At 37.9% G+C, this 13,710-nt stretch overlaps 1 protein-coding gene across 1 annotated transcript in view; it reads right to left on the reverse strand.

Annotated features, from left to right (window-relative positions):
- TRPM3 (transient receptor potential cation channel subfamily M member 3) overlaps positions 1-12,401 on the reverse strand; it is a 260,190-nt gene extending 247,789 nt beyond the window's left edge. Inside the window, exon 1 of the mRNA XM_041422181.1 lies at positions 12,294-12,401. Within this exon, the coding sequence (XP_041278115.1) occupies positions 12,294-12,383 (90 nt within the window). The 5' untranslated portion in view covers positions 12,384-12,401. The remainder of the gene's footprint in view (positions 1-12,293) is intronic.
- Positions 12,402-13,710: the final 1,309 nt, after the last annotated feature.

The raw sequence follows: 13,710 nt of genomic DNA on the forward strand, positions 1-13,710 counted from the left end.
AACAGCTGATCTCTTCTCTCTGGTAAACAGTGACAGGACACAAGGAAGGGGATTGAAGCTTCCACAGAGGAAGTACAGGTTGGACATTAGGAATAGGTCCTTCACCCAGAGGGTGGTTGGTCACTGCATCATGCTCCACAGGGAAGCAGTCAGGGCACCAAGTCTGTCAAAGTTCAACAGATTAAGTCATACCATTTAGTTCTAAAAGTTCTGCGAGGACCAAGAGTTTCGGAGTGAATGGTCCTACAATCTCTATATGTCCCTTCCAATTCCAGATATTCCGTAATTTTATGATTCCAAGTACACATGGATGAGCTAACTAATTTTAGTTCCAATCAGGAATTATTAATCTGCTCTCCCTAGAATGAGATTGGGAAGCAGACAACAAACAGCAGCTAGTGAAAGAATTAACTTGATTAGATAAACTTTCTGCAACAAACTGATATTAGTAATACAACATTCTAAAATGTATTTGTATTTTATTTTGTACATGAAATCCAAAGAAATGTATTTAATTTTAACCTTTTTATTTTCATTTGCTTTGTTTATAAAGTCTTGTCAATATTTCTGTTGTCGACCTACTTCAATTTTTTTTTTATTTTTAAATAACCCATTTCTATGAATGAAATTTAAAAAACCTAAGTAGTACAGAGATCTGCTAATATGTATGCGATCCAAAAAGTTGGGATATATTAATAATCACAGCTTTAAGCATAATGTGTTTTAGCATTTATATATTCACAGAGTATTTAGATCACATATCAGCTACACAAATGAGTTATCAGTATCTCATCCCTTATTGAAATTACTTGGGGTTTTTTTGTTTGTTTTTTTTTGGTTTTTTTTAATTAACACTGAAACAAGTGTGTTATATTTTGTTGCCTGTGGCCTCCCAGTGAAAAGCTGAAAGTCCTCACAGCAGGAAACAAGTGTTTTAATGACAGTTGATTTGAGTTTCTGAGAAACGTATCAAAGGAAAAATTCAGAAGCACAGCCTATTGCATTGTGGAAGCAAACAACAGGAAACCAAAAAAGAGCTGAAATTTTAGTGGAATGGTTTTGATACAGACCAATTGTACAGACCCATACAGTTCCTCATTTTATCAATTTCAATTTCTTCAGCTTTAAGAAATAAGGTAACAGGTTATTGCTAATTGGAATTTTTCCTTCCAGAGTATGTTGACTCAGCAGTTTCTGCAAAATCAGTCTACATTCAAGGAATATAAATTCCAAGCACACAAAAATAAGGCACTACAAAGCAACTTTGAGGATATTAATGGTAGCCTTACTCATGATGATACACAATACGTGCTTCCAAACTGGGATTGGCAGACATATTTTCTAGACGAGTCATACACGCCCATGGCGTTCAACAGCATTATGGTAGAGATGCAATGGGAGAAGAGACACATACCGTCTGAGCTCAGATGGAGTTGCAGTACTAACCTTTTTTTGTCCAAGGCCAAGGAAGAAAGTGTGAACTAGAGTCAACAGCCACATCAGCCAAGCTTAAACCACCACGGGAGAGAAATCCTTCCTGACATGAAATGACCTCTGAGTTTCAAAAGATCATTTACTACCATGTGCTAACACTAGAATTGGGCTTGGGATGACTGTCACAAAGAATCTAGTTATCAATGCTTGAAGCATTGCATTCCACAAAACAAGCTGAAGGAGTAGGCCCTACTATGCATTTCCAAAGCACCAGGACCCAGCATTCCACCATTAATGTGGTTTTAATATGATAAAATCTAATTTTCTGATTACATCAATGCAACCAAGGGCTGGAATTGCCATGGCTAGTGAACACATACTTTTTGGCTCAAAGAAAATTTGAAATCATTTTTTTCTACATTATGCTTCTAATCAATTTAGTTAATAATATTCCACACTTTTCTTTGCAGATGCTCATGTTTAGTTAATAATATTAAGTAATTTGGTTCAGCTATTTGCCTTCCTTATTTATTTTTAGAGGAGTGTGCATGAGATTTGATATGGAAAAAAATGCAGCATTGGTTGTCCATACAAGCATTTGTAGCAGAGAAAACCTGCCACAAAGTCAGTCATGAACCAAAAGAACATAATGTGTTTTATACATATCCTGGACTATTGAACTGTTCCCCCTTCAAGCTTCAAGCTCTGCTATCTGGCAAATAAGGGTCACACCATCAAAAAATGGTTGTGTCTCCATTGACACAACTGGATTTCAGATGAGTTGGAAATGAATTAATGGAAACTTAACCGTGCTAACATATCTCATGGTGCTGAGATGCTCAATTTTTCAGGAAATTTTGTGCAAACTATTTTCTCATTTCAGTACTTGCTTAAAGACTTCCTATTGTGTTCCCATCTGTGTCAGACTAAAATATTGAGTGAAAAGTAGTTCTTGTCATTTGCTCTAACTCCACAGACATCCATTTTATCATGGTATGTCTTAGTAAAGAATTTTTGAATGTTAAATAAGATGGAAAATTTGCACTACAGAGGAAATAAAAGTAACAAAAAGAAAATAAGCTCATCCTCAGATTTTATATGTTAGGAATAGCAGTTATCAGATTCTAAGAGGAAAAAGCTCCTCTGAGCAATTTACTATTCCCATCCTGAAAAAGCTAAAGCTCCCACAGTTACCATTAGTAAGGAACTGCACAGGATATGATCTGATAGATCAGATTTTTATATTTAAATTATTCTTAAGTAACAGCATGTATCAAGATAAAATAAGATGATCACATTTAATTTCCCACTGGGATATTTCTGAAAACATTTTTTTATTCTGCCCCCACTCCCCTCCAATTGTGTTAGAAGGCTTAAAGTCACCTTTTTATTCCAGAGAAATGCACATAAATGTTAACTTTCTTCATTTGTATATAATAAAGATAGCACACCCTCTTGAAATTCAGTATCTTAATAAGGACTGTGCTGCTGATTGTCCCCCACAATGAGTTTTAAAATTTATTTGCTAATGTGGCATTAGAAAGCATTGGTTTTACTGCTACACAAAGAAACAGGAGTATTTCTGCTATGCAGATAGAAAGGGACTGAGCTCTTGCAAAACTCTGCCTGAAGTCATAGATGTTAGTCAACTCACATTCTTGTAAAGTCAGTTAAATTAGAAAAATGTTGTAGGCAATTCAACAGAAGTGTTATTAAGTCTCTTCAGGACATAGAAATGAAGGAGGGCTGTGATACCTTCTGTTTCCTTACTAACCCTTCTCCAGTTTATGGAGCTAGGAATAGAATGGAAGGCTGAGCAGGAGTCTCACAGAGCCATACTGGTCTTTTCAGTAAGATACCTGACATCTAGAGGAAGAGGGAAAAATATGAGCAGCAAGGGACTCTCAGTCTTACTTCTGTGGAGGATGTAGTGGAATAAGTAATCCAATAATCTTTATTGGAAGATAACAAAGAACCATATGTCATGGACTTATTAAACTAGCCAATTTCCAAACACTACACAAGAATTTTTCAGCAGGAAAAGTTGCCACATCTGTCCCCTCTGCTCATAGTGGACACAACAGGAAATCGTGGATTTTAAGTGCAGCAAGAAAGATCCAGGCAGATGCCTCAGAAATATAGATAGGGTCACTGAAAATATTGCCTGTGTGGATTATGGCTTTAGGAACTTAGAAAATCACCTGTGAGAAATCATGCATGTTGAAGTAGTTCTGGCGGCAGAGTAGAATAATCATGTCTCTTTTCACACATATCTCAATTTATCCTGGTCTCATAGAAGAAGGTAAGTGTAGGACCTCTAAAAAATTGGCACCATATTTTTATTTAGGACAATTTTGAATTTGAACCGAATAATTTAAAAAAGTACATGGCTTCCAAGAAGTATTACTTTGCAGCCAGCAGTATCAAGGACAGCACAAAATTAAAACCGTCACATCCAAACCCAAAGGGATACGTTTAACTACTGCTCTGCTTGTCTAACAAGCATTTTGGGCCATCTTGATACCTGATTTACCCATCCTTCAGCCAGAGAGAGCTGACCTCTTCCTTGGCTGGCTCAGTCAAGCTGGATTGCATGCAGCAATTTTGTTGTCACCATTATTGGCATCATAACCTGGCACTGCTACTGCTTCTGTGAGCATGGGCTAAGATAAATATCTGAAAACTTCTTTGAGTAATGCAGTGCAGGAAAAGGGCCAGCAAAGAGGTAGGCAGATATGTAGGGAGAAAAAACTGAGAAAAGATGTAATATTATGTCAGGGTTGTGCAGATATCCAGAGTTTTAATGTAAGAGTGCACAATCTGCAGCCAGAAAAAACATTCATCAAACGTGTTCATCTCCTAAGTGAGACACTACCTAATAATTTGAAGTACTGAACACAAAAGTTGAATAGGAATGTATTTGGAAAATCCTTCTGCTATTCAGAACACTAAGAAAACACTACATACAATCACAGGAAAGTCAATCTTAATTGTCCTCAGGTCACCCTGCAATTAATCTATTCAGTTGTTTTGGTCTCTCTTTTAAGCTATATGCAAAGATAAACATCCAGCCATTGCACTGCAAAATAGCTGTGATATTTCATTGCAACAGACCCAGTGGCAACATGCCTCACCAATTCAATACGTCAGTAAGTTAAAAATAAAAATCCTTCTGAAAGAAAATAATGGATCCTCCCTAAATTCTTAATTATGATGGTTTACTAATTTACAAGCAACAGGTGAAGAAAAAGGTAAATGAAAAAAAGTGTTTCACTCAATCACCTCCTTACTAATGAAAAGTCAGCCTGGTGATTGTTCCAATTACATAATAGAGTCCCAATATTTTCTTCAGTAACTTCCTTGACACTGTTAAAAACACTTTATCAAACTGTTTCATGTAATTATATTATTTGGGGGATCAAAGATATTTTCGATGAAGTGATTTTATTTCATGCTTTATTACCAGCTTTGACATAAATTTCCAGGGAGACCCAAGGGCATTCCTTTTTGCACTGTAGCATAGTCTTGTTAGCAATTCAGGTGGAATAAAACCACTGAGCTTCACTTTATGGTCTTGTGCCCTGAATTTTTCACATGGCACCCTCCCAAACATAAGGAAAATCTTATGCTCTCAGGACAAGATTCTTCTAACACATGGTACCTGTAATCCCTTGATTGTATGATTTCTACACTTATTAGCATTTTAAAATTATTTTAAAACAATACTGTGCTCAGAACTAATTATTCTATGCTCAGAACTAGTTCTTCTGTTCTATTAATATACATCAGAAGTACTTCTTTTAATTTTTTTTTATTTCTCTGGAAATTACTTTAAATCTCTTACACAGTCATAAATTAGGAATCTTGAATCTGCTTTCTGATAAGCAAGTTAAATGCAATGTTTCACATATTATCAATTACAGGCCAGTGGGAAATGGCACCATTTGCCACCTTTTGTAAGTACCCAAGTCTGAAAAGGCTGAACCTTACGAGAAGGAAAGATCAAACCAAAACCTTCTGTGTGCAGAAAAAAAAAAGCAAAATCCTAGAGTACTTCTCTGATACCCCATCTTTGTCACTGTAACCCATTGGCCACGTGCACAGAGGAAGCTAAAACGTCACAGCAGTGCTTAAGATGAAGTTAAGAGTCAGTAATGAAAGCTAGGTTAAGGGAAAACACTGAGAATAATATTGAGGTGCAGGAGGATATAAACCCGTACAGTTGCAGATTATTTTAAACAGCTAAGAATGTTTCTACAATAGCTGCTGCATTAAGACTGAAAATTTAACATTATCTTTTCGATCACTTCTTTTTTTTTTTTGTTTTTTTTTAAAGCACTCACATGGTAGTGACGTACCTAGAAAGAAGAATATTTTGATTTTATCCCCTAAAATTTTCTGGTTTAAAATAAGAAACTTTACATTTGCAGACCCCTTTCCAACTTGAAAATCAAAACTATTTTTCCCTTTAAATGACATTAGTAAATTACAGCCTCTGCATCAAAATAGCACTGATATGTCTACCTCTTACATGTAGGTTTTTCCATGGAAACATGATTTCTACCACAACACTCTTTGTTTTTATCCCTCACTCTATTTTTTCTTAATTGGGAATCCATCCCCTGTTGTGGAAACTATTTTAATGCTACATCACTTCCAAGTCAGTGGTCGTCAACCCAAGTCATGCTCACGGAAAAGATTCAGTCAATAAGGCAAACAGCAAACAAGCTCTGATTCACCCTGTATCACATTAAAAAATGCACTCTGCACCAAAGAATTAACCACAGAGTACTTTATATAAAATGGAAAAAAAAATTATCAACTTCCACGTGTCATTTCCTTTCAGAAGAAAACCCTCACACATGAACATGCCCTGGTACCACATTAAAGGGATCAGCTCAGCTTATGCTGATGAGAAGCATGACTTCGAGAAATAAGCAGTTTTTGAGAATGTGCAACCTCCAAAAGGCATATTATCAGTTCTTCAGCCTCAGCTGTGAAATGTCACCACTGTTCTGCCATTACTCGGTTATAGAATGTGAAGTACCAGAGGCACAGCAGACAGCTGAGCAGAGCAGTGCAAGCACACTATGCAAAGGTGCTGTAAAGCTACATTGCAACAACCATTGCTCCCCTGATTTGGGGTGTAAAATGAATTTTTTACATTAAAGTGGGAGACGACAAAGACACAGCAATGCCTTAGCCCCAGGTCTCTTTCCTGCCATCCTTAAATGGTGGTACTGATGGCATAAGGAGCAGAGCACAGATGGAATGCTCAAGCTTTATCTTTGCTGGAAACATGGTTTTTGTGCTTCTAAGGACAAATAATACACCCCAGAAAACCTGTGAATCAAAATCAGAAATATGCAACATGTATTACAAAGGTGATAGACACAACTGTGTTCTTTCTGATGAGAAAACAGAAGATTATCAAATAATTTTTTCCTAAATAAAACTTACATGCACACATTGAACTCATCTGTGTTTCACACCATACACAGCATCCTACCATACACAGAGGTGTGACTAGTTTTTCTATTAGTGAATTTATAAAAAGGTTGCCATACTAACTGATACTTTCTCCATGCTTGTGTGTCAGTCTGATTTTAAGGGCTTCCCCAAATGCAACAAATCCTCCTGAGGGATGCATAGTGTTGGCTCATTCATTATTACAATTTAACTCAGTAAGCTGAGTGCAGACACAGGTAAACTACTACCCTAATTTTACTGTTGGTATTGCACATACTACTTTCAAAAAACATCTGGTATACCACCTCAGTAATTATAACTGTATGCATTAGGATCTCTTTCAATAATCTCAAATTTTCAATCAAGACGTAGCAAACCTGTCCTATCCCTTTTTTTTCAGTTTGAAGCATGGGTATGTAAATTAAGATAATTATCAAAATTCTTATTTATTAAGCATAAGTTAGGAGACAGTGCAAACTGGATATCAAAAGAGTAGCAAAGAGTAAAAAGATCTTAGCATTTTGACTGCCTTTGTGTTTAATTTTTTTGCCCATTTTCTCACTAATAGTTAGTAAAGTAACATAAAAAACTTATGATTCTCTTTTTGAAGACCCTCTCATGATTATTGCACCCAAATCCACATTTCAAGGATTTTTTAATGCTTTATCAAAAGTATTTCTCCTGTAAGACAGGACTGTTCTATCAGTCCAATAACCATTTTTTTAAAATTTCCTAAATCCATTTGAGAAATAAAATTACCTCCAAAAGATGCAACTTTCTTCTCTCTTACAATCACTTTTTTCTCACAGTAGGGGTTTCAGAAATATAAACATTTACTGTTTATTAAAAAACACACTTCATTCCACCACCATTCTGAAGAAGCAATACTCTTCATCCAATTTGCCAAATCAGATTTTTTTTTAAATTATCCTAAAATAAAATTATATTTGGTAATCAAATAGCAGTTCAATTTTAATTGATGTAAGCCATTGAACAGTGTGGTATTTCACGATGTACCTGAATAAAGCCTGCCTGGTATTTCCCAGCCTTTATTCGTGTAGACACCTTCTTTATGGTCATAACTAAACTAGCTGTAGCAGGAGAAATATTCTCCACCCTTTTTATCTGCTCAGTCAGAATTTCTTATCTATGTACTGTCACATTCAAAAGACACTATGTCTCATTCCAATGAGCTATTTTTCATGTTTTTAATTTTGTCTTGGGTTACCTTGTGCATTCTTGGTAGGACAATTAAATAAAAATAATTAATAAAAAGAAGACCTAGTTTTTCATCTTGTAAGAAATGTAGTGTCTGATCTCTTTAATCTTCCACCAGTTCAGGAGCTAGCATAGATTACTACCCAGGTCAGGTAAATCTTCTTATTTATTTGGCAGAGCTAAGGTGGCATTTTTGCCAAGCTATGTTGGGGAAGAATAGCCAAAACATTTCCTCCAGTGTTTCTTTTAATTTACTCTGTTTCCTTTCCTCTGGTCCTTCCAAAGTTCCTGTCTTATAAGCCTAATTATTGACATGCAAGCCAGATTCATTATCAAAAAATGTACTGTACTTATAAGAAAAAAAAGGGTGTGCAATCTGTTACTTTTCAGATATTTCGTACAGTATTTCTACACTTGCACATCTATAAATCTGTGGTGTTAAAACTCATTGCACATTGCTAACCTTTTTTATTCAGACCTCTTCTACTCTCAGCTTATTTATTTATTTATTTTTATTGAGCATATTGCCCATTTCTTGATTGCATGGCAAGTATTATATCTGTTTCAAGCAGAAGTACAACATCTGCAGCCTCTCCTAGGGCACAATGCCCTCTGAGTGAAGTATTTATCATGATGACATTCATTCATTCATTCATTCATTCATTCATTCATTCATTCATTTTTTAAGAACTCAGAACACTGTTCTAAAATGTCTGGGTTTTTTAAAACTAACCTGATTATCCAGGAGAACAACAGTTCTGCACAAAGCCAACCTATCTGCATATGTGCTCAAAGCACTTCTTAGTCCTTACATCAGACAGGAAGGCATTAGGCAGTGTGTTAGCATGTTTTAAGCATATTGAAACAACTAAAAAATACCAGCGTGGAATGTGCTACAGGAAGTAACTCATTAGAGGAAAAAAATGGGAGCAGTGGAAGATGAGCCGATGACACAAGCAGTAAAAAACTTCTGCAATAAATTGTTTCAGCTCCTAGTGCTGTATTGGAGGTACAGCTCCTAGAACTCTATGCGCCTGCCAGAAAATGAAAAACTGAGAAAACAGGATTACACTACTACACCTAAACATGAGGGTATTAGTGAAGTGGGCTAGAACAGAATACATGCCTGGAAAAAAAAGCCAAGGGAGCAAAATTGGACACATCTACAGATCTAGCTTATCTAAATTAAATGAGACCACTGTGGCCAGAGGTCTATCCAACACCAGTTGATGCAACAGAGCATTGCTCATCCATTTCAACAGGGTGGAACAAGAGCTTAACCTACCTGCTGAATAACTCCCTTTCAGTACCTATTTACAAAACAGTAATTGCAGGGCAACACAAAAAGCCTTGCCTTCATGAAGTTCTTGATTTCAGTGTTCATTTATATCCATCACTATGAAAGCAGTGATGCTACATTTAAAATTGTATCCACAGGATAAGAACTTTAAACTTTTCATTGAAAGACATGGAAATAATTGAAAAGTTCCCTTTATTAGGAAGGTCCAGGTAATGTCACAATGAATTTTTGTGTGTGTAGAAGAGGAAATCTCTGCTATCTCTCATTCTTACAAGTTTAGAAAAAAGCTTATCTTGGAACTTAATGGTCATTTTGTTTTGTTCTTGTAGACTAAAATAAGTACAGAAATTAAAAAGACAAAATAGTGCTTTACATTTTCTTACTGTAACTAAATTTACCATGTACACTGAAACAGAGTTTAACAATGATGGACAAGGCACATCATAATAAAAATGTGCCGTAACATATGAGGCTTTGGAAAGTTTATTTTGTTGTTGAGAGCATTGTCTGCAGAGAAAAGCTGTATAGAAAAGGGTCTAGTGAACATTTGCTTAGAAATAATATTGCTTTAGCCCTTAAAACCACTTAATCAAATTGGAAACTGAGCAATTAAAAAATTAGCTTAGATTATTGCACTTGCCTTTCCAATGTTTTTGGATTTAGAGGAGCACCTTTCATTTAGAAAAGGAAAAAAAAAAAGTTTCTTCTTTATTTTGGAAAGAAAAACATGAAATAGGAAAAAATATTTTGTATGTAGTAAAATATTTATACTACTCATCTGGTAATTTAATGCTACTGTTATTACACTCTTTCCTTGATGACAGGAGAATTTCCTCAAGCTGGCTGATGGAATTTAGACAGTGGGCCCCTGTTCTTATGTCAGTCATTTGCTTTAAACACATTAAATAATAAAAGACAAAAAGAAGGAGCAAAAATTAAAGCATTTTTGGGGGAGCCTTGAAGATGCTGCTGATGTATGCATTTCCCTCTCCAGTCAACAAGCACTGCTCATGAGCTGAGAGAGGAACCAGAGTTCCACCTTCTTTGCTGTGGTCTTTCCCACACCTCGCACACCCTCTGTGCAGAGCTTGCTTATCTCTGGTGATTTTCCCTGCTCTTTTTAACTCTGCAGGGTCCAGTCACTATCTTTCCCTAACGGGTTACAGCTGTAGCTTCAGAAAATCCTTTTTAGTCAGCTCTTTTAATAATGAATCACAACATTCATCCTTAATAAGCAATGAAGAGAAACCATACACATGGGACAACATTCGTCTGCCAAAGAAGAAATACTGCAGACTACACCCCCTCAGCCCCTGATCCACTGGTATGAAGAATGACAGTAAAACTCCCCACATCCGAGTCCTGACACCTCACCAAAATTATGTTGTGCTTAAAACACGGGACTTGTGGAGTTTGCATATTCTTATGAGTACTTCTGGGGCTGGGGGGGGAAAGCCTTTGAAAAAACAATCAACACCACTTTCTGATTTGTTCTATGTGACTTATGTTTTGATATTTTAGAAATCTAAGAAGTTTTATCTTTCTTTTTTTCTTTGGAGATGCTCACAATTTACCCCCCCAGCAGCCATACATCTGGTTGGGAAATAGAAATATTTTTCAACTGCAGCCCCTTCCCATGGGGATGTGAAAACTACCTGCTAGGATACACAGCATAGTCACTTGTGAATCATGTAGACAAAAATTATACATACAACATATGTCTGCTAAGTGCAATGTCATATGCTACACTACTGCTCAAGCATGTTGCAGTAGTAAGAACTGACCTAATTTCCAAGCTACTCACACAAAATCAAACGGTTATATCAAGCATTACTATCGAATACACTGTCAGACTAGCCATGCTTTACCTGGCTGCACGTTGATTTCAAAGCCAAACTACTAAACACTATGATAAAATGAGATAAATATTATAATGAATAAAACATTTTATAAAACAAAGCCTACAGGGAAATTAGTATATTGTTTAAAATTTCATTGTACAATCCAGTTAAGATGTTCCAAGAATAAAGAAGACTTTTCAGGTTAATGCAACCTATTTTTTCAGTTTAATGTAACCTATTTTTCACCAAAAATTGATTCAAGAGGTTTTGTTTTCCAGCTACAAATACCTCTAAAACGGCTTCAGTGGGGCACATGGTAGTAATGGCACTTTGCATGCTGAGAATAAGAGCCCTCCACATTATATAATCCCAAATCACTTTTCAAACAGAAAATAATTATTTCCCAGGAAAGCGCATTTTAAAACACTTTTAAAAGTACCTTCAAAGCTGTGACTCTTAGTTTAAATAAATTTTTTTAAAAATCAGAAAGTTTCACTGATGCTATCTGCACTGCCAGTCTTTAACTAATCCTATTCCCATGTACAGCTTTTAGCAAACCAAGATAATTTTTTTCCACCCACATATAGCTCCACTTACAAGTTGGTCAGGGAGGTACTGGATCTTCAGGTACTGCCTAGAGGCTTGGTAACCCAAAGAACAGATACTGCTCACAGAGGACTGCTCACAAAGGAACACGCCTTAGAAACAGACACCTTCTTCATCCCTAGAAGTTCACAGCTTGATAAGACAAAGCAAACTGAAGCAGAGAGGATATGCACGGTCCCTTATTTCCTTTTTTACCCCTTTCACAGACCTTTATGGGCAAACACACACACTGAACAGAACACAGATGCACAATATTGGTACCTTCAGGTACTCACAAGGGGTTTTAAAGGCAGTAGGCAAGGTAATTAATAGTAAAGTTGGGACTATTTCTAAATTAACTTTCCAGCAACAGCGACCGCAGCCCTCCAGGCAGGTGCTCAGCGGCAGACACCGGCTCTCGAACGCAAAGCGGGCTCCCACCGTACCTTAAGGAGTCTGACAGAGGGGAGGAAGGCGGCATGGCACAGCTTCCGGATGGTCCAGTTGAGTGGCCGGGGTGCCTCGGTCTGGTTCATGACTGTCCGCAAATCCCAGCGGGAGATCCGCCGCAGAGCTGACAGCGCCTACCGCGGAAGCCGCCCTCCGGGGCGCGGGCATCCCACGCTCGGCGCGTCCCGCCCGCGATGCCGCAGGGCAGAAACTGGGCTCGGCTGGGCTGGGTTAGGATGAGCTGGGTTAGGATGGGCTGGGCTGGGCTGGGCGCGGGGGGGCAGCGGCAGCCGCCCAGCCGCCTGCATAGAGCAGTAGCCTCCTGCGCGGCTTCGGCAGGGTCCGTGCATACCAAACGCGGCCGGAGCGATGGAGGCGATCCGCCCGCGCGGGGAAGGCGGCTCCGCGCGCGGACAGGGGCACTCGGCAGGAACACCGGGATGCAGCGCGAGCGGCCGCTCCCGCCCGCCTCCGGGAGCAGCAGGGCTGGCCAGGCTGGCGGCTGAGCCACCTGCCTCACCCATGCGCTTCCCTGGGCCAGAAGCAGGGCAGAAGGAAGCGAATTTAAATAAAGCAAGGGAGGGGTACCTGCACTTGCTTTCCCAGAGCACTGCGAGGAGAGGGAAAGCGGCATGAGGGGAGGTGGGGCCAAGGCTCAGACAAGAGAGCGACTGAGACGGGGGTGAAATAAATTCACTCCTCATTTACTGATAAAATGGCCCTAGGAAGCGTTTAATTGATCTGGCACAATATCGCTGTGCTAGTGGCAAGAGGCAGTGGTTAGAAGCTGTGCTATAAGGGCATGAGTGCTTACATACACATCCTGGCAAAAAAACCCCTCAGACAAAGCCAAACCAATTCAACTCGTTTGAATATTAAGTAATTCTATCAAAGACATGAAAACACATGAAGTAATATTGCTCGGGCAATTCAAGTACGGCAAAATATGTTTCCATTTGGGGCACTAAATGGCCTTCCCAGATAATGGAGGTGTTCTTAATGTCAGGCAGCTCTCCAGCCAAAGAAGAAATACCTTTTTCCCCCTATTTTTTTTTTTTTTTTAATGACGATTACATGAAGGAAGAGTTAGGAACTGTAAAAGAAACGTTCTCTAAAGCAATGGCGATTTTTCATGTTGCCAGTAATAACCAGTTTTTAGTCAGATTATGGATGAAAACACCATCTTAAACTTTACTGCTTCTTAGTAAAGTTTAAATCTCTCATAACTGAGGTTAGGAAATACACATTCAATTTACTTAGCTAGGATTCACAGATCTGCCATTTTCACATTTTCTTTTAATCCCCATAAAGCACATATATTTCAACTCTATTTATAATTTATCCTTAGTGTTGTGTCTACGTTAATCATTAATCATTATTCAGTAAAACTGAATAATTGTCCCAATGAGGCGC

The sequence above is a fragment of the Onychostruthus taczanowskii genome, unplaced genomic scaffold, assembly GCF_017590055.1.
Source record: "Onychostruthus taczanowskii isolate IOZ18803 unplaced genomic scaffold, ASM1759005v1 scaffold72, whole genome shotgun sequence".
NCBI lineage: Eukaryota > Metazoa > Chordata > Aves > Passeriformes > Passeridae > Onychostruthus > Onychostruthus taczanowskii.